The sequence below is a fragment of the Amyelois transitella genome, chromosome 19 (assembly GCF_032362555.1).
Source record: "Amyelois transitella isolate CPQ chromosome 19, ilAmyTran1.1, whole genome shotgun sequence".
Taxonomy (NCBI): Eukaryota; Metazoa; Arthropoda; class Insecta; order Lepidoptera; family Pyralidae; genus Amyelois; species Amyelois transitella.
The window spans coordinates 10,088,671-10,109,525 of record NC_083522.1 but is presented as its reverse complement, the minus strand read 5'-3'; the positions used below and the strand labels follow the sequence as shown (position 1 = coordinate 10,109,525).

The window sequence follows — 20,855 nt, the reverse complement described above, 5'->3', positions numbered from 1 at the left end:
TCCTTACATTATAAGATCAAAAAAGTTGTTCATGCACTCTAAAATATTATGGTACGGGAAAAATGTACTTAAAAACAAATGCAACGAAAACTCCACTCTTCCTGAACTAATTCAAAACTGTTTATTTTTGTTAAAAGAATTACATTATACACTAAATACAAACGGGACTTATTTGTTAACAATTTTCTCTTCAACATGTCTTTCGATCGTCACTTTTTTATTTATGTTCTGTCTGAAAAACTCTTTTTATTTGTGGCCAGTTGCAAATATAAAGAGGTTGCTTATTTCCAAACAAAAGTACTGGGATATTATATGGTGCTTAAGGTGCGGGTAAAAGTTAGTCTATATACAAGCAAAAAACGTAATGTATGGAAGTTCGTAATTTTTATTAATCTATGGGATCATGATCATAGTCAGAGAGGTGGGGATGATTAAATTAAAAATAAGTTTATTGCGACACAACTTATATTTCATGATAAATCACACAAATTACTTAAGAAGAATAGTTTTACTTCTTTTTGTGTAATTATGTTTATGCAGCTTTTACTTAATATCACATTTATTTTCTGTGCACTTATGTCTTACTTTACTGGAGATTGTCACACATGTTATAAAGTTCTGACACGAGTTTTATGATCATAAGTCAGCGGCCGATGATCCACAGCATGTTGAGCGCGGCCGGGCCCAGGTGCACGCGCTGCAGCGCCGGCGGCTCCGCCTGCGCCGCGGCCGCCACGAACAGCAGCAGCACGTGCAGCAGGTTGTTGCGGCCCGCGCCCGCCTCCAGCGTGTCCTCGCCGCGCGCCAGCACGAAGTGCGGCGGCCACTGCGCCGTGCGGTGGATGGCCAGGCAGCGCGGGCCCAGCGGCGGCGGCGCGGGCGCGGCCGACAGGTGCTGCGACGAGAAGGGCCGCGGCGGCTCGGGCGCGCGCGCCGCCGGCGCCGCGCCCGCGGGCAGCTGCAGGTCCAGGTAGGCCGCCACCACGTGCAGCACCAGCTCGGCGTCGCACGGCAGCCCGCGCCGCCAGCCCGGCCCGCCGCCGCGCCAGCGGTACTCGCTGAGGCAGCCGCCCGCCGCCAGCGCGCGCAGCCGCCGCACCACGTAGCTCTGGTCGGGGAACGGCTCGAGGAAGGGCAGCAGCGCGCGCAACGGCGGGTGCGCGGGCGCGGCGGCGCGCAGGCGCTCCAGCGGCGCGTGGCCGGGCCGCAGCTCGTGCGCCGCCAGCGCCGCGTCGGCCGCGTCCAGCTCGCGCGCCAGCCGCGCCAGGATGGTCACGTGGATCCACAGCCGCAGGTTGAGGTTGTACTGCGTGAGGCGCTGCGGGTCCACGTTGAGGCGGCGCCACACGTGCGGCGCGGCGCCCGGCGCGGGCCCGGCGTCCTCCAGCGCGTCGCCGCCCACGGCCGACAGCTGGTAGGGCGGCGGCGCGGCCGTGGGCGACGAGCCGCCCCACGCGCCGCCGGCCGCGGCCGCTCGCTGCCGGGACTGCTGCTGCCTGCAGAAATAAATGTTGAAACATTTTCTCTATTAATAATATTAATTCAAATAAAGAAAACCAAAGCACAGTTGCTTGTATATACAAACCTTGGACTTGCGACCATCATATTACACTGAGTTGAAAAACCAAAAGAGAATTCTTTACCATGCATGTACTTGTTTTCATTTGCCATCATGCAAACTTGTCAATCAAAAAATAAAACTAACCCAAGATAAGCTTCTAGAACTCTTCTATCAGCAATAAACTCGTCGCGAGGCGGATGGTCGCCGCGGCGGGGCGAGGCGGGCGCGGGCGCGGGCGGGGACGGCGGGGAGCGCGCGGGCCGCCAGCGCGGGGACAGCGACAGCGCGGGGCTGCCCTCCGGCGGCGGGGCCTGCGCCGGCGGGACTGGGGAACCTGCCAACGTCAATATTCAAGATCATTTATTATATTTTATATATATTACATATTTGGATGACTCACAGCAAGTTTTACAATCATTGTAAGCTTGTAAAATATACATTTAAGAGCCAATTCCAAGTCTTCACTAATAAAAACAGATTAAATTATAGAACGCCAATTACAATAGCAAAAAAAAGCATTTAAACAAATGATTGAACAATAATATAAAAAGACAATAAAACAACATATGGAACAGTATTTTGTTTATAAATAAAGGAACAAAAGAGACCTGTGCACACTTGAATTGGTAATCATGAACCAAATAAAATGAAACTAAGCAGAAAATTCGATATCTTCAATCAGGGTAAATTGTACAATTTGAGTCATCTAATTCTACATTATCTATATACATTATATAAGCTGCTCTTATCAGCAAGCTCAGATGCTGAATGCCAACCACTGGTGTGGAGCAGGTCATATTCACAGCATGCGTTGTCACGAGGTATATCGCGTTAGACCGCACTCCGACCTGGCAGCGGCGGGGGCGCGCGCGGCGGGGCGCGCAGCAGCCGCGCCGCGTGCTGCAGCAGGTTGGCGCCCGCCACGGCCGCCAGCGCCAGCTCCACGTAGTGCAGCAGCGAGGTGTAGCCCGAGCATTTGCAAGACCTGCCACAGAAAAAACACAATCCAATATGAATTTATACTAACCTAAAAACACTACATACATACATAGTCCGAGTTGGAAATGAAAAAAAAACATCACCTGACCCAGGGTAAGGTTCCTCTGCAAAGATCTTGGAGGGCAGATGGGAGATGCTTCATGTAAGTCCTGGAGATCCTGGCTTACCCAATCCAAGATCATACTCAAAGGTGCACCTCAGGCAGGCTTCCCTCCAAGAGAGGTGACATTGTAACCGCTTTTAATGCCAGGAGAAAGAAGGTTGTCGTGTATGTATGTAAATAACTATGCATTCATGTTTATTGTATGAGAGTCCCTCTAATTACTATTCATGTTAAATAAAATTGAATGGCACTCCTGCACATTAAAGCAGCTTCAATTATTGTATAATTGTTACTCTTTCATGCAACCTACTGAATTAATGATGTTGAAACTTTACAGTACAGTTAGGTTGCAATCAACACTGGAGTGAAAGAATTATAAAGTGTTCAAAACGAAATGATTTCCCATAACTCACAGGTCATACACAAACACTAGCAGGAACACGCCATTAACGATGCTCCACTTCAGAGAACTGGAACGTTTCTTGTTTGCATAATTTAAATCAATTTTATGTTGCAGCAAATTTAAATCCATGATATATGTTAATCCTGTAACAAAAATTGAAAAATCAAGCTAAATTATACCATAAAGATATATATAAAAAATTTTAAAAGTGACAATCAATTGATATTAATAAACCTAAAACATTATTATCTTATAGTATAACATACATCAAATAAATAAATATGCATGTAGGTACTACTATATAAATAAATAGTGGATGAGTCATGATGACAAGGACAGGTAGTATTCTCTCACTCCCCTCTTAACAAAGGTATACTCATTTTTATAACCATTATTACACCTATGTTTTTTTAATCATTTTCTATTTCAATTGATCGGTATGGACATTCAGCAACATTCGTTTCATATGCGGATAAGCTATATGAGGTAATTACCTACTTAAGAACTAGTTAGGTACCTACTGATAAATACTGTACGGCACCTCTTCGGTTTCGGCCCGAGCAAGCTGCACTCTTGCTCTGGTTGAATGTGTCGAACCTGATGAACTTATATCGGACGAAGTATTAAAAATTTATCTGATAAAGATTAGGTTCTCCTGTAACGGAATTAACGTTGGAGGGAAGAAAATGCAAAGAAATGGTAATGGAATTAGCAGAATGTTCTTCTGAGGCTTTTATAGTAAGAAAGTAAAGAATTATGACTTAATGTACTCACCCACAGCCTTACAAGCGCCAAGTCGCCGAAGTACCTACCTAATAAATTTATTCTCTTCTTTTTGAAACGACAAAATAAACACCTGTGCAAAACACGTTGGTTTCCTTTTAGACAAAATCAAATTTAAACAACAGACAACACACATAACATACGACATGATGAAGTTGACTGACAGACAACAAAGACATTATCTTTTTCAAGTCTAGAGCAGGGCCAAAGAAAGCTTTGACATCAATTAATCATCTCATCATTTTGCATTTCTCATTTTTCTGTCTACAAATCTAATGTCAATGCCAATGCCAACACCAAACAGGATCTGTCAAAGTCGAACAACAACATTATTTATAAAAATATCTGTGATAACAACAATCAGACATATAAAGGGAAGACAACAGTCTATTCTAAAATAATAATCTAGCTAAATATATAAAAGCCTTACCAAAGCGGTGCTCCAAAGACTATAAAAATTATACCAAAGAGCAAATAAAAACAAGGAAAGTAGATTCTTATCTACTTCTGTCACTAGCACAGTCCAGTCGTTGATTTCAATTAAATTTTTTATTTACTAGGTCAAACGTTTCGTCAGTTCAAGACTGTCAAGATTTGTTTTTTGCTATCAGCACTTCTGCTCAATGTTCTTTACTGAGTTGATAAGGGGCTAGTGATAAGCAGACTCAACGTTTCGTCTTTCACTTACTTAGTTGTTAAGGGCTAATGCTCGACTCGACTAACGCAGAGCACTATAATAATAAATAGTGTCGAATTTTTATAGGTATTTTATCGTTCTCCGTAATACGAGAGTAATACAAAACAAAATGTTGAAAATTGTGTTGTCTAAGAGTGGATGCTGTGCTATATTATAAGTAATTTAATCAAAATTGTGTAGAAAATTTAGAAAATATTGTCTCTAGCACAAATAATATAATGGTGAGTAGCAATGTAATTATTACTTACTGTTTTTCATCATAAAATATCATATGTTCCTATTTAATAATTTAAGATTTTTTGCACTTTGTCTTCATAATTTTCTTTTGAAAACACCATATGAAACCTAAAGGTTTCACTTGCATCATATGGATATTATTATGAGTCACATAATTCTTGTGTTTAGTTTCAACAATCACTACATTAATAATAAGAAATTACCTACATAAAAACAAAACTAGAAAATGAAAAAACTGTGTAAGTTGATAAAGTTTCTCCAATTTTTTTATTGTTTTTGCTCAGCAAAAGTATAGACGAGATGGTGAAGGAGAAAGTATAGATAAAATGCAAAGACAAAATTTAATTTTTAGTTTGCTCTTCTTCCTTACAGGCTTTTGAAGGTTCTTTTGAAGCAGCAAATAATATTTGAATCAAAAGTAAGCTAAGTGGGGACACACTTTTAATTTAAATATTATTATCAAAGCAAAACATTTACTTTAACACATTGGCCGGCAACAACCTTCGAGAACTTAGATACCATTCGGTCATGTCTGTAAATTAAATTTAAATCACTTCCCAGCAGATTAGTTCTTGTCATTCTGTATTAAAGTTTTTGAACACAAAATTTCCATTGGATTTAGACTGTTTGGACCAAGTGGTCATAATGTGTATGCAGATCTGGCTGTATACAGACACTATTTGCTGAGATGGTGAACAAACCCATTGTGTAATTATAATTTTGTTCTTTTTGGGGTCCCATACCTAAAAGGTAAAAAGAGGAATGTAATACCTTACTTCCCGGACCTTGCTCCAACATATTACCATTTTTTATTGAAATTTGGATAACTTCTTCCAAATTCAACTCTGATAGGGCAAACAAGATTTTATTTATTCCCATACGAATGGTTTTTTTTAGTATGGGGATCAATGAACTACCTATGAGATGGCAAAAGTGAAGGGATAATAATGGTTCTTACTTTGATTAAATAAATATATTAAAAAATATTCGACTTTTTGTTCCTCCTATACCAAACGCCAATTTCATATGTAAGGAGTTAAGGACCTAATATTTAAATTTTTAGTAATAGTTGTTATCACGTTTCTACTTGTTTATTGAAATCGACCAAAAAATTGCTTTAAGAAATGCCATGCAATTGCTGCTTGGGTTTTGTAGGTTTATAAACTGCTACTAAAAAGTGAAGTGATTGTAGGAGAGTGCGGACAACAGCGGGATGGTGAAGGAGAACGTGTCGCCGAGGCCGCCGCTGGCGCTGCGCTGGCTGGCGGCGCTGGTGGCGCTGACGGCGGCCGCGCTGCTGCTGGCCGCGCGCTTCGACGCCGCGCTGCCCGCCGCGCTGCCGCCCACTACGGCTGACCGCTTCAGCGGGGAGGCGGCACATCTCTATCTCCGAAACCTCACCTCAATCGGACCCAGGGTTAGTTTCTTTCGATATTTTCCATCTGCCGTTATTGAAAAATCGCTGACGATTCCCTAACAGTACTCGTAAAAGATCTGTAAACGATGCAGGTGGCGGGCAGCTACGAGAACGAGGTGTGGACGGTGGGCACGCTGGTGCGGCTGGTGCGCGCGCTGGCGGCGGACGCGGCGCCGCACAACGTGGTGGAGCTGGACCGGCACGAGGCGGCCGGCGCCTTCAACCTCACCTTCTTCGACGGCATGAACAACGTGTACCGCGACGTGCAGAGCGTGATGGCGCGCGTGCGCGGCGCGGGCGGCGTGCGCGCACACGAGCCCGCGCTGTTGCTCAACTGCCACTTCGACACCGTGCCCGACAGCCCGGGTAACTCCCTTTTCAGTTTCATATCATTTGTGCATTAGCTTCAATGATACTAAAGAGATTTACTATCAAACTTCGGCATTAGGGTGTCAAAACCAACTCGCTGACTAGCTGAAGCCAGACTTCCAGGTTTAAAATTTGATTTAATAAGTATTTTGAGATGGTTCGATTCATATTTTTTTAATCCCTTTTGGGTAAGAAATGAAAAACCTCTTTTATGATCTGTGTTTTAAAAATTTAATATCACGGGAGTGACGTTAGAACCTATTTTTATTGACTTGAACCTGTTAATGTAATATAATTGGCGCACCACGCACGCTCCGCGCACTATTCTCGCCTGTTAATTGCCATAACTATCCTTCAATGTACCTTCACGTTATTGAAATCTACTTTGGTTAATTAGGGCCATTGGATCGATGTTGTAAATTAATAAGCCTATTTTGGGAGGCCCAATATGAAATTGAGGGCAAAGATGACTTCAAGGTGGATTTATTAGTCAATGACTTATCTACATAATCTATACTAATATTATAAAGCTGAAGAGTTTGTTTGTTTGAACGCGCTTATCTGAGGAACTACTGGTTCGAATTGAAAAAATATTTTTGTGCCGAATAGACTATTTATCGAGGAAAGATTTAGGCTATATAACATCACGCTTCAACTATAAGAAGCAAAGAAATAATGAACAATGTGAAAAAAACAGGGAAAATCATCCTTGAGGGCTTCAATGATGGCCAAAATAAGTATTCGACGCGGAGGAATACGCGGGCACAGCTAGTGTAAGATATAATAAATACACGGCGGCGGGCAGGCGCCAGCGACGACGGCGCGGGCTGCGCGGTGCTGCTGGAGACGCTGCGCGCGCTGGCGGCCTCGGGCGAGCCGCTGCGGCGCCCCGTCGTGTTCCTGTTCAACGGCGCGGAGGAGAACATCATGCAGGGCGCGCACGCGTTCGTGACCGCGCACCGCTGGGCGCGCGCCGTGCGCGTGTTCCTCAACCTGGAGGCGTGCGGCGCGGGCGGCCGCGAGGTGCTGTTCCAGGCCGGCCCGCGGGACCCCTGGCTCATAGAGGCGAGTGTCCTGCCCTATATCTCACTTCCATAAATACTATTAACTAAATATGTAAGAAGACTTACACCTTTAACAGTGTAATTAGCATACTTACTGCATGCATATTAAAACATTAAATTGTAAAGATTGCATCAAAAACTAAGGGTGGCACCTATTTAATTCAGACTTCCAATCTTTTTCCATGGCAGGGTAACTGTGATGAAAGCGTAATAACTTGTGAATTGATAATGGTCAAACAGTGAGCAGGTTTTGTGAGGGTAAGGTGTTGTCGCAGGCGTACGCGAGCGCGGTGCCGTACCCGTTCGCGTCGTCGCTGGCGCAGGAGCTGTTCGAGAGCGGCGCGCTGCCCGGCGACACCGACTTCCGCATCTTCCGCGACTTCGGCAAGCTCTCGGGTAAACTCATTGATTTATATGGTTTCATGGTTCATCATTTATAGCTTCATTAATGTAAGTATGAACAATGGTGTTACATTTTGAAATCACTACATAGTATAAAACAAAGTCACTATTTTAGTCTGTTTGTCTGTATGCTTAAATCTTTAAAATTACGCAACGGATTTTGATGCGGTTTTTGTAACAGGTAGAGTGATTCAAGAGGAAGGTTTTTATGTATAATAACATCTATTAAATAATGGAGAAATACTGTTATTTTCAGGGTTTCTAATGTGGTGTCGTAAATTCTTACATTTCTTGCCGCTTACATTGCTTACGCAGGCTTAACCTTACAGGATTTATAAAAATAATGTACTAAGTATTATTTATTGTATAATACATTTAACATTTTTTCCGAATTTTACACCCGTGCGAAGCCGGGGCGGGTCGCTAGTACTTAATAAAAAATAAATTGCGTTTTTCAAAGAGGCAATCTAGACGTAAATGAAGTTAACGAATGTACCGCTATATGCCAGGGCTGGACTTCGCGTGGAGCGCGAACGGGTACGTGTACCACACGGCGCTGGACACGTGGCGGCGCGTGCCGGCCGCCGCGCTGCAGCGCACCGGCGACAACGTGGTGGCGCTGGCGCGGCGGCTGCTGGCGGCGCCCGAGCTGGCGGCGCCGCCCGCCGCGCGCGCGCCGCTCGTGTACTTCGACGTGCTGGGCGTGCTCGTGCTGCGCGCCGCGCCCGCCGCCGCCGCCGCGCTGGCGCTGGCCGCCGCCGCGCTCGTGCTGCTCAACGTGCACGCGCACGCCGCGCAGGTCACACACGCTGATACATTGTTCCGACCCGGGCCGCAGGCGTCTCAGACAAGCGCACTGCTGCGCCATAGAGGCCGCCATGGTCTCAGTTAAAACTCAGATTAAAAATTAGTCTTTCACGTCAAAACAAAACCACTGAACCGATCTCCATTAAAATTTTGCTTTATACAGTAAAAATAATTTATGTGAAGTGAAATTAACAAGCATACTACCTATCTTCTTGATATTTTAATGGGCTTGATTGTGTCGAGTTTTGATGATGGGCGTACCTAATGGTGAGGGTGACGGGCGCAGGCGCGGCGGCAGCTGTTCGTGCGGCGCGCGGCGTGGTGGCGCGCGGTGGGCGGCGCGGCGCTGTGGCTGGCGGGCGGCGGCGCGGCCGGCGTGCTGCTGAGCGCGGCGCTGGCCGGGCTGCTCGCGCTCTGCGACGCCAGCCTCGCCTTCTACTCGCGCGACTGGCTGCTGGCGCCGCTCGCCGCCTTGCCCGGTAACTACAGCGCTCTCTCACGATTCTCTGCTGAGAAGTAAAGACGGAAGCGTGATAAATGATCAATGAACGCTTGTTCGCCAGCGATCACGGTGTCGTGGTGGGCCATGCTGCGCTGGGCGCGCGGCGCGGCGTGGGCGGGCGCGCGCGGCTGGTGGCGCGCGCGCGCGGCGCGGGACGGCGCGGCGCTGCTGGGCGCGGCGGCGCTCGTGGCCAGCGCGGCGCTGCGCCTGCGCTCCGGCTACCTGCCGCTGGCGGGCACGCTGCTGGGCGCGCTGGCCGACCGCCTGGGCGCGCTGGCGCCCGAGGGCGCGCGCGGCGACGCGGCGCGCGCGTGGCTGTGGGGCGCGAGCGCGGCGCTGCCGGCGCTGCAGAGCTGGTACCTGCTGCTGGCGCTGCTGAGCACGCTGGCGCCCATCGCGGGCCGCGCCGGCTCGCCCGCGCTGCCGGCGGACGCGCTGCTGCTGGCGCTGACGGCGGCCGTGGCGCAGTGGGCGGCCGGCTGGCTGCTGCCCTTCGTGCTGGTCACGCGGAGGCCGCAGATACTCGTAAGTCGAACATTCTCGCCCGCGATCAAATCAACTACAAATCTTAAATTTTTCCAATGACTCTGTCAGACTACTTTCGTAACTTGCTTTCATATTCAATTTATTTATTTATAATTTCTCACCATGCGCAACTATGACACATAGCGCTCATCAACAAACTTCCATTCGTCCATTTAGAATGAGCCATAATTAACGACCTCGAATCAAAAAAATAAAAAATTTGGATGTCTTAATTATGGTTAATGTATCACATGAAATTATAAAAAAAACATAAGAAATTTAAAATGTCAATTGAATGAAAATAAAAATGGGTGTTGTAGATGTACATATCGGCGCTGGTGTCGTGCGTGACCCTGTTGCTGGTGGCGAGCGGGCCGCTGTACGCGCCGTACAGCGCCGAGCGGCCGCAGCGGCTGTTCGTGTTCCACGCGCGCCGCACGCTGCACGCGCCGCTGTTCCCCGCCGCGGGCACGCCCAGCACGCCCAGCACGCCGGCAGACCGCGACAACGCCACGCACGAGGACGTGTTCTGGGTGCCCGAGCTGGACGCCAACACGGCGCGCACCGTCCGCGAGATGGCGGGCAAGGCCGGCCTTGAGGTTGGTGACGTGTGACCGCCGTCAAGTGGAGCGAGCGTTTTAAGACTGTAGCCCCCCGCAATAGAAATAAAGGTGTAATAACTAGGTTAAGGTTATCCATATCTTGTGACCACACGAAATCGAGCGAACGGAGCTTTTAACTGTGTCAATAAAAACTAGCTTTTGTTATGCCTAGCAATGATTATGCTTGGATACATTATGCTTCAAATAGTCATGCGTATACTGTTATGTGAATTAATATTGCGCGTAACCATTTACCATTATTATTATAAGATAAATAAAAGTGTGCCATGTTAAATTATGACATAAAATTGTACCTATGCATAACCTTTTGTAAAAAAGGCCGGAAAGTGACATACGTCTTTAACATTAGTGAATACTAAGGCTCCAAAGGGAACCGAGACTAACGCAGAGTGCGACGCGCAGATGGTGCCGGCGTCGGACGAGTGCGCGCGCTGGGTGTACTGCGGCGCGCCGTACTACCTGCCCGTGCGCGCGCTCGTGCCGCGCGGCCTCACGCTGCGCGCGCGCGCGCCGCCCGCCGTGCGGCTGGGCGCGCGGCTGCGGCTGCAGGAGCTCGGCGCGCGCGTCGCGGAGCTGCACATCGACCTTACAGGTTATCGTATTCATAATACTCATATGATAAAGCGCACAAGTACATTTTCAAATTCAAGAATACAATTTTCAACTTAGAGTCTGAAAATACAAATGTTCGTTGCCCAGGTCCGAACCACGTGGTGCTAATAATATCCCCGACGCGTGGGACGCGCGTGTCGTGGCTGTCGGCGCCGCCCGCGGGCGCGCTGGAGCCGCTGGTCGCGCTGCCGTGGCGCGAGCAGCAGCGCGACACGTACTTCGTGAGCCTGCACGCCGCGCGCCCCGACACGCCGGCGCGCTGGCAGCTCACGCTGCGGCTGGAGCGCGAGGCGGACGGCGAGGCGGCGAGCGGGGCGGACGGCGGGGCGGCGAGCGGGGCGGACGGCGCGCGCTGGGCGTCGCTGTCGCTGTCGGGGCACGCGCTGGCGGCGGGCCGCGCCGCGTGGAGCGCCGCGCACCGCGCGCTGGCCGCCACCGCGCACGCGCACGCGGCCGTCACGGGCTGGGGCGTGCACACGCACCTCTACGTGGTGTAGCGCGCGCTCCGACACGCATCATAATTGCTTTACGACCGGATTGAACGATCGCGGCTCGATAAATATAATACGGTTTTATTCAATGTTCAAATCAAATATGGAACATTATACAGGTGACTTTTAAATTCAGCTGCATAAATTCAACTGTTAAGTGTACTCATCTAAAGGATATTTAAAAACGTTAAAAGAAAAATATCGGTTCATATGTTGAAGGTTTTTTAAATGTGAAAATGATGACGTTAAATTTAAATAAAAATAGGCTCAAATGGCTCAGAAGCATGGGTGTAGTCTATGTTTAAAAGGATGCAGTTGTTTTCAATGTCACCCTGTATTTTTAAAGACAATAAAAAAACGTCGTTATTCTATAGCTTTATAATTTCTATTTTTCTCTAAGAGGCTATTGTTTAATTTGCGACATGACAATTATGTATAAAATGTTATGATATCTTGAAAAACAACAATACGTAGGAAACAGATCAGACTTCGATGATGAGTGGAACAATCCGAGATTATGGGCTCATTGTATCATGCTATAATATTGTATCTATTCAAATATTCTAAACAATTACTTACCGCTTTGTTCCTCATGCCATTACTTGCTAGGGACCTTTGGTATTGTTTCATTTTGAATTAAAAGGTATCATGTCTCCTATCTCGGTTCTGCTGCAAGATTTCTTTTGAAATAAACAGAACCTTTGTAATTTTGTTTCTTGTGATTATCAGTTTCGATGTTTTCTGTGTACGTAGTACTTAGTAAATAAATAAAAGTTTGACTACAGAGTCAGTAGACTGAGATTATAATGTAAGAGAATTGCAGCCAGATACCACACAGATAATTTGCGATCATTTTCCTAACGAAGATTATGACCGGCCCGGTCACATATTTAACGCAAACATATGTAAGAGCGGGACAGGCTTCTTATTTAGTTTGTTATAAATAAATACATATATGGGCTCGTCACGCCACATACGCTAACATTGTATTGTGCACAACAATATTCTCAGTCTGCCTGATACGATGAGTTAAAAAATACACCATTGTGACATGTGTATAATTATATTTTTAATTGCATTTACTATTTTTATTGTATTTTTATAAGAATAAGTTGAAACTGTAGCCACATATCACAATCAGACATTCCATCCAGTAGCATAGTGAGGTGAGTGCGTGCGGCGAGAAACACAGGTCGGCAACTCGAGCCGTGCAGACGGAACCCGCCCAATGTGTTGCTGTTCTTATCACGTTCATCTTATATCACCGAGGACTTTACGTGAATGGCGGGGAAAAGTAGTTCGTCTGTGCAGCCCACTGCGAATTGTCCGTATCTGTATCGTTGTGATCAATGTCAATTCTATTCAATGCATGTGATATTAACACATTGTCTTTGTTGGGCAACAAATATCTATGTAGGAAAATCTACCAGTCTTTTTTTTACTGTTCGTAGACAAATTGAATATGAATAATGTGGTGTCTGTATAAGATGATAATATTGACTTTGCGTGGTGACGGACGAGCTGATAACGCGCGTCTCGGCCTTAGAGATAGACCGGTTGCTAATAGGGATGTGGACTGTACTCAAATAAGTATAAAATTTTACCACGAAAAGGTAGTTTCTATAGTAAAAATAATAAAAAACACAATATTTTCCTCAATAAATAAGGGATTATTTTTTTATTTAATAAAATGTAATTAAATATTTCACCCTCAAGTCACGTGACAATGAACACCAATCAAAATGCGTGATGTCACGCGTTGCACTACAAGAATTTTCGCTGTCAAATACTATGGTGTTTGTTGATATTTGGATCATATTATTACCGTGATTACCGTCCGATTATCTTAGCCACGGAAATACTTTGTGTAGAATGAGTCTGTTCTTTTTCTCTTTCACATTTCGCTATTGATTCCAATCTTTGCCTTTTAACTGCTAATAGTCGAGTTGTTATGTTTTCGGTTCGTCTTTTCTATCGGGTTGACATGCAAACTTTCTTGCCACACAACCTGCTCTCAGTCTGTTCTGGGATACTGTGCCCATTAAATGATATTCTGGATAATTCTCCATATCATTGGCAACTATAATGAAACTACGAAACATTGTTTACTTTATTTCTAACCTAAAAATTCGAGTTTTCGTCTTTGAAAACTTGAAGAGTTAAATTATTTTAATACAAGTAAATGTAACAAATATTATCAAACTTACATCAAAATGATCCTCACAGAAATACATTTTACTTTGTGTAGATACAAGTGCCGGATCCCGACGGGCTAATTAAAGCCAATTTTTCAGCATCGTTTTTGTACGTGGAACGTGAATAAACAGTTTTTCAGGTGTTTTAATAGTTGTAATTTTACACTGCGGCACCGCACAATATTTATAAAATTTTGAATTCATATTATTATCACACAACTATGAAATAACTATTCATTGCATACAACTTCGACAATATTTTATAACGCGTGACATCACAGAGGCCGTTTGACAGGTATCCGCGTTTTAGCGCGAAATTTTAAATGGAATTTTAAATAAATTATTTTAAAGGTATTACTTCAAATAAAAAAATAATAATAAATAGTTTGGGTTATATTTGGTACTTATGCATGGTTTTAAACACTTTCCCAAAAATAGTCCACATCCCTATTGTATGTTTGTTCGTGTGTTTATTATTTATCAATATAATAATTGATGTTGTGTTCCCAAAATTTATTTTATTGCAGATTCGATTTTTTTTTGACTCGAATACGGATATGTTATTGTATATTGGAGTGACCATCACAATTTATGTTAAAATAGAGGAATAAAATGTATTTGAAATCAACTGTATGAATCATACATATGTAACATAAAAAGTAAGTACCTCCCCAGATACCGTATGTACTGTACGTGTATGTGAGAGGCCTCATGCCGGCATATAAAACACGCGGAAGCCCTGAGCGGCGTTACTGCGTGCTGTCGCTTTGTAAGGTTATCATTAGCTTTGTTCAAATAATGATGTTAAGTTTTAAATAAATAATGGGTTTTATTGTTGAAAATTTGTTATTTCTCCCTTTAGTGTATGAACACTGTTTATTGATCGCACAAAATATACATACACATTTATTGAAATGCATATGAGCAAAGAGAACGATTTGTAGGCGTCGTGAAGAAAACTGCAGAATAGCTATGTAAATTGCATTGTATTGTTGCAACACTTTTAAGTATATTAACACTTTTACAATATCCACTGATGAAGTAACTATTCAAATTAAAAGGACTTAGAATATTTTTTATCAATAAGTTAAACTAAACAATTAACACAAATTCGGTTTTGCGATAATAATCTATTTTTTGTTCCTTTTTTTAAATTTCATTTGTTTTCCTGTCTCATTTTAACTGCCTGTCCAAACACAGAAATGTATTTTGTTGTGTCGCAATACTCAAGTATTATTGATTTCAAAAACTCATGAATACTTTAGTATTGAATGGTGAATCCGGGCGGCAAAAGCCAAAAGTAACATGCAGTTGACTTTTTGTACCTTTGATTCAAAAATGCTGACTGGTATGCAACTGTTAGGGAGAGAAATAAAAAGCAGACTTGCGACATCGAAGTTTATTGATGGGAATTCTTACTCTAAATACGACTACGTGGAAATAAATACTATACAGAGTCTTTGGAATATCGTGTAGGCGGTCGTGGGTCGCGGCCACGCGTGCCCACAGCTCAATACTGGATAAAATTCAACAACTATACATAGTTTTATTGAAACAATCTGCGACGCTAGCCTTCGACGACATAGAATCGTCTTATGTTATTTGCAAACGCCAACTCGAAATACCAAGCCGCCACTGCCATTGGCGGGCAGAGTGGATTGCCATGAATCGCAGTGAAATCTGCTCAATATAGCTCTCACGGCTTATAGAAGCTGTATGGCTGAAATCAATAATTAAGATGTAAACTGCTCAAATAACCCATGCAATTTACCCCAATGGTGGGGCGGCTTGAAATTGATACTAGCTTCATTGAGTGACATTTGTAATGCCAACACTGACGCTGACGCCCAATCGCCGAGACTAGCGTCCGCCGCCGGCTTGCACTCTTGCTACGCAACATACTCAACATAATATTACCTACTAACGAGGATATTCTCAACTCGAATATACTTCATCATTCAATAACAACGTTACCACTGTAATCTACCTCACGCACGACATACACTCTGGAGCTCTTTTCATAATAAGGGACGAAGGTCATGTCTGAGCCATTTATTTATAGAAAGACAGCTGGTCAACTGCAATACCTGGACCTAGTTCAGGAAGTATTAAGTAAAAGTCTTCACGTAATCAAACATTATTTGTGCTTTCTGACCGAACTGTTACAATAAGGACAGTTGGCCAAACAACCTGCAAGGGAACATGTGCTGGTCGTGCTCGCTCGCTGCGTCGCGGCGAGTCTTATCCAAAACTTAGGCGTCTATTGATTACCGGTTTACTAATACACGTGTTTTTATTGCCAATTAGATTGAAAATACAGCCTTCTAAATGGTCGATAATTAATATTTTGTCTTTTGTATGAAAATGAAATCAGTGCATGATGGACATAGGAGCCTCTCGACACTAAGCTACTCACTCGCGGACTACACGCCGGCCGCTGTGACAGGACGAGCGGATCTCAGCTGTCTATATTATTATCCCGGATCCACTATTCTATTACATATCTTATAGATGAGTTATTAGATCACGCCGACCACCGACCGATCAGATCTAGACCGCTTCATTGCATGATATTGGTTTGGTTTAACGTGGGGTGAACTAGTCAGATCACGTGGGCGCAGGCGGTGCCAGGGAAACAGAAGCCCGCCTCCAGTAACATCGCTCCACTTCCGCGAGAACCTCCTTGCCGTCGGATGAGATCTTCGGCTGTTCCTCGCTTATGCCCAGATCTGAAACAAAAATTTAGATACGTAAGGTATCGTGCTGAAGTTGTTGCTCGCATGGATTTCGACAGAGTATCGAAGGACCATTACCTGTTTTCCTGTGGAGGTGATATAGGCGCGGTTGTTCTCTGCTGAAGTCACGATTCGCGCGTATATTAGGAAGTAACGTCTGAAATACAATGCTAAACGTATCTTTTTGGTTTACGTCCACAGAGACAGCACTCACCCGCAGCGTGCAGTCCCAGGAGGCGGTGCTGAGCGCCGCGCCGTCGGGCGCCAGCTGCACGCGCGCCACGCGGTGCTCGTGGCCGCACAGCACGGCACGCGGCACGGGCACGGCACACGGAGACAGCACTCACCCGCAGCGTGCAGTCCCAGGAGGCGGTGCTGAGCGCCGCGCCGTCGGGCGCCAGCTGCACGCGCGCCACGCGGTGCTCGTGGCCGCACAGCACGGCACGCGGCACGGGCACGGCACACGGAGACAGCACTCACCCGCAGCGTGCAGTCCCAGGAGGCGGTGCTGAGCGCCGCGCCGTCGGGCGCCAGCTGCACGCGCGCCACGCGGTGCTCGTGGCCGCACAGAGCACGGCACGCGGCACGGGCACGGCACACGGAGACAGCACTCACCCGCAGCGTGCAGTCCCAGGAGGCGGTGCTGAGCGCCGCGCCGTCGGGCGCCAGCTGCACGCGCGCCACGCGGTGCTCGTGGCCGCACAGCACGGCACGCGGCACGGGCACGGCACACGGAGACAGCACTCACCCGCAGCGTGCAGTCCCAGGAGGCGGTGCTGAGCGCCGCGCCGTCGGGCGCCAGCTGCACGCGCGCCACGCGGTGCTCGTGGCCGCACAGCACGGCACGCGGCACGGGCACGGCACACGGAGACAGCACTCACCCGCAGCGTGCAGTCCCAGGAGGCGGTGCTGAGCGCCGCGCCGTCGGGCGCCAGCTGCACGCGCGCCACGCGGTGCTCGTGGCCGCACAGCACGGCACGCGGCACGGGCACGGCACACAGAGACAGCACTCACCCGCAGCGTGCAGTCCCAGGAGGCGGTGCTGAGCGCCGCGCCGTCGGGCGCCAGCTGCACGCGCGCCACGCGGTGCTCGTGGCCGCACAGCACGCACACGCGCACGGCCCGCAGCGCGTCCCAGGCGCACGCCGTGTAGTCGCTGTAGCCGGCGAACAGCAGGCGCCCCGACACCGACCACTCCACGGAGTTGACGCCGAAGATGATGTTCTCCTTCTGGTAGCGCGCCACCTCGCGGTCGGCGCGCAGGTCGAACAGGCGGCAGCAGGAGTCGTCGGAGCCGGACGCCAGCGAGTCGCCGGACGGGTGGTACTTGACGCTGTTGACGTCGGAGTCGTGCGTGTCGAAGGTCTGCACGGCCTGCCCCGAGCGCAGGTCCCACACCAGCAGCGCGCGGTCGCAGCCGCCGCTCACGAACGTGTCGCCCATGTCCGACGGCGCCAGGTCCAGCGACATCACGTCCGCGCTGTGCGCCTGGGCCCAACACATTTATCCATACCATTATTAACATATAACTGCGTATTACTTGCGATATTTATTTATTTAAACTTTTACACGAAAAATGTACAAGTGGAATAAATGCCATATGACATTCAGCCGGTACCATAGGAAGTGAATACCTGGAAGCTCTGCAGCAGCTGGCCGGACTCGACGTCCCACAGCGCGCACGTGCCGTCGCCGCTGCCCGTGAGGATCTGGCGGTCGGTGTGCGGGAACAGGCAGCACGACATGTACGACGTGTGCGTCGCCACCGTGCGCTTGCGGCTCGCCGGCTCCTCCTCCGACAGCGGGAACACCGTCACCTTGTTGTCCAGACCGCTGCCACAAACCAAACGTAGGAGCAACCACCAGAAGGTTGTTATATTGTGTGTCATGGGTGAGATAGAGATAGTAAACAAAACTAAACTTCTGCTATACACTTCATGGGCGATTCGGACTGCAGTTCAAATCCCTTGCAGTGTGGAAGACTGAAAACCTTCAAAAACTTTCAATGGCATTCAACATTTCCTTATTCTTACTTTATTTGAAGGGACTGATAAGAAAAAAATTTAATAAATAAATAAAAGTAAACAACAAGAAATGAAGTTGTGGTAGTTACCCGGCGGCCACCATGTTGCCGGAGGGAGCATAGGCGCACGCCATCACCCACGTGCTCGGCATCGAGATGGTGGTCTCCTTGGTGGCCGTGAACCCGTCCCACACGATCACCTTCCCATCCTGCAGGAACACAAATAATCCCAACTGATATTAAAACGTGAAAGTATGTTTGTTTGTTACATCTTCACACATTTTCTATGCATGTTTTCCATTGGGGTAGGCAGAGACTATGGACTTCTGCTTGCTATGATCCTTACAGACCTGTCCCGCTACTTACTGGTGAGGGTACTTTTCATGACAGTAAAAACTATAGTTCCTGTGGGATTTGTGAAAACCTGTATTCAATACTTTGAACTTTAACATTGCATGCAGGGCATTCATGTAGCAATCTTCAGTACCACTTCTTCACTTCACTATCAATCACCAGTACAGTGTTTCAAGAGGAAGGTCTATGGAAATATCCCTGGAGAAAACATGGGGTAGGTCTCTCGTCAAGTAAAATAAATTTCATGAAAAAATAACAATGAGGAACATTACATGTCAACATACTGTGTTGATATTAGGAAGGTTGTACTGGAATTATCACTACTAACTAAATATAAGTAACAACTGGATATTTTACACCACCCTAAGTACATTGTGTAGAATGTAGCTACCTGTGAGGAGGATACAATGTGGCGCTTGTCAGGCGACCAATCAGAGCAGAGCACCTTAGCCTGGTGCCCCTTCAGCTGTCGCCGCAGCTTCAGGTTGGGGAAGTTGATCGGCTCCAGCCTCTCCGCCACACATGACACTGCAACATCAGGAAATACTTCATGACAGCTAGAATGAGCATAGTAATAGGAGCATATTAGTAGAACATTAATAGGCTAATGACTAGGGATTCTTCTTTTAAGGTATGGGTTTGTACCTGTGGCCTATAAGTCTTTTCAAGACTGTTGGCTCTGTCTACACCACCAGGGATATACACGTGATTATAAGTATCTATGTAATGTTTTTTTTCTGCCATCTTTATGATTATTGCATGTCAGAAATTACAATATGTGAATTGAAAATCCACTCATTTAATAAAGATATAATTTCATTTCATGAACTTTTACTTTCAGTGTAGCTACAACATAACAGTGACCATTACTAATAAATACCATTGTCTCTGCACCCAGTATGACATCATACCCTTTTGTAGTCAAGACTCTTGGTAAATGGGGCAGGGGTGCACGTGGGCTTCACAAGGCGCTCAGCAAACGGCTGAGAGAGGCAACATGTGACCTTGCGCAGGCAGCTTTCTTACACAGCGTATTGCTATTGCAATACAGAGAGTAAATATTAAGAGTGAATGCTGCCTGTGTGATGGGAACCCTACCAAGGGGTCCAAACTTGAGTAATAGTATTTTTAGTTTGTACTTTTTATTTAATTAGGTAGATTTATTATTAGTATAGTTTAGAAATTGTAATACCTAGTCACCTTATGACAACTTTATTCACAAAATAAATATTATATGTGGGCATATAATATTTTTTTGGTGACTAACTCACATAAAATTTTCATAAATCTTTGTAACTGGTTCTAGCTGGTGTTACAGATAATGTGAGACTCACGCGTGACATCGTTGAGTTTTTGTCGCTCTTCCTCCAACCTTTGCTTCAAAGCCTCGGCCTCGCGCAGCAGAGACTCCAACGTCTCCTCGGGGCTCGCAGCTACCGCGGTGTCGGCCGCCATCGCGACCAACCCCCTACCCACCCGCTCAGGCTATAACTTGTCACCACATTCTAATAATGTACGTATTTCATCGAAGTTAATTAATGAACACTGAGTTAAACAAGCACGCACATACGTAGCTCAAAACAGATTTCTACCAAAAACCACTAAAAAAGGGCATATAAATTCACAATTTCTAATCAATAATCCTTCCTCTTTCATGACAACTTTCAGTCAACTTTGACGTATCTGTCAAACCAACGCTCTTATTGTCATCCTTTTGTCACTTGTGACACTCAGCCTGTTATCAATCGTGTCTGCTACCGAAGGCACAGTCACACGTCACAGTGCTGCCAAGGGCAACTTTTCAACGAAGGGCTTGTAGCGGGAGCGATGATTCGGCTCGACTATTTAAAAACGACTTCATTCTCCCTGTGGGACAATTTTAAAGATAGAGAGAGAGAGAGAGAGAGGGGGGGAAAGATAAGATAGAACGTGTGCAAAATTTACATTACATTC

General features: G+C 46.2%; 3 protein-coding genes across 13 annotated transcripts; 1 reads left to right on the top strand and 2 right to left on the bottom strand.

Moving 5' to 3' along the window:
- Positions 1–447: 447 nt before the first annotated feature.
- On the bottom strand, positions 448–4,417 carry LOC106139145 (transmembrane protein 209). Of its 11 annotated transcripts, none has more exons than XM_060949567.1 (7): positions 4,280–4,416; positions 3,841–4,156; positions 3,584–3,721; positions 3,077–3,209; positions 2,410–2,546; positions 1,706–1,895; positions 448–1,496 (listed from the first exon to the last, which is right to left on the bottom strand). In XM_060949567.1, exons 4-7 carry the CDS (start codon positions 3,193–3,195, stop codon positions 644–646), a joined length of 1,299 nt encoding a protein of 432 aa, XP_060805550.1. In that variant the 5' UTR covers positions 3,196–3,209; positions 3,584–3,721; positions 3,841–4,156; positions 4,280–4,416; the 3' UTR covers positions 448–643. The 11 variants fall into 11 exon arrangements, with proteins under 11 accessions (XP_060805550.1, XP_060805547.1, XP_060805548.1 ...); XM_060949564.1 differs by having other exon boundaries at positions 3,588–3,721; XM_060949565.1 differs by having other exon boundaries at positions 3,584–3,671.
- A 210-nt stretch (positions 4,418–4,627) lies between these two features.
- On the top strand, positions 4,628–14,632 carry LOC106139146 (endoplasmic reticulum metallopeptidase 1). The gene is made up of 11 exons (XM_060949561.1): positions 4,628–4,767; positions 5,976–6,200; positions 6,293–6,566; positions 7,375–7,634; positions 7,909–8,029; positions 8,545–8,834; positions 9,129–9,321; positions 9,406–9,869; positions 10,190–10,468; positions 10,895–11,084; positions 11,192–14,632. The coding sequence occupies exons 1-11, from the start codon at positions 4,765–4,767 to the stop codon at positions 11,599–11,601; spliced, it is 2,709 nt and encodes a 902-aa protein (XP_060805544.1). The 5' UTR covers positions 4,628–4,764; the 3' UTR covers positions 11,602–14,632.
- A 1,460-nt stretch (positions 14,633–16,092) lies between these two features.
- Positions 16,093–20,602, bottom strand: LOC106139161 (guanine nucleotide-binding protein subunit beta-5). Its single transcript, XM_060949772.1, has 7 exons — positions 20,237–20,602; positions 19,294–19,430; positions 18,639–18,757; positions 18,160–18,358; positions 17,338–18,013; positions 16,740–17,268; positions 16,093–16,519 (listed from the first exon to the last, which is right to left on the bottom strand). The coding sequence occupies exons 1-7, from the start codon at positions 20,355–20,357 to the stop codon at positions 16,393–16,395; spliced, it is 1,908 nt and encodes a 635-aa protein (XP_060805755.1). The 5' UTR covers positions 20,358–20,602; the 3' UTR covers positions 16,093–16,392.
- Between the last annotated feature and the right edge of the window lie 253 nt (positions 20,603–20,855).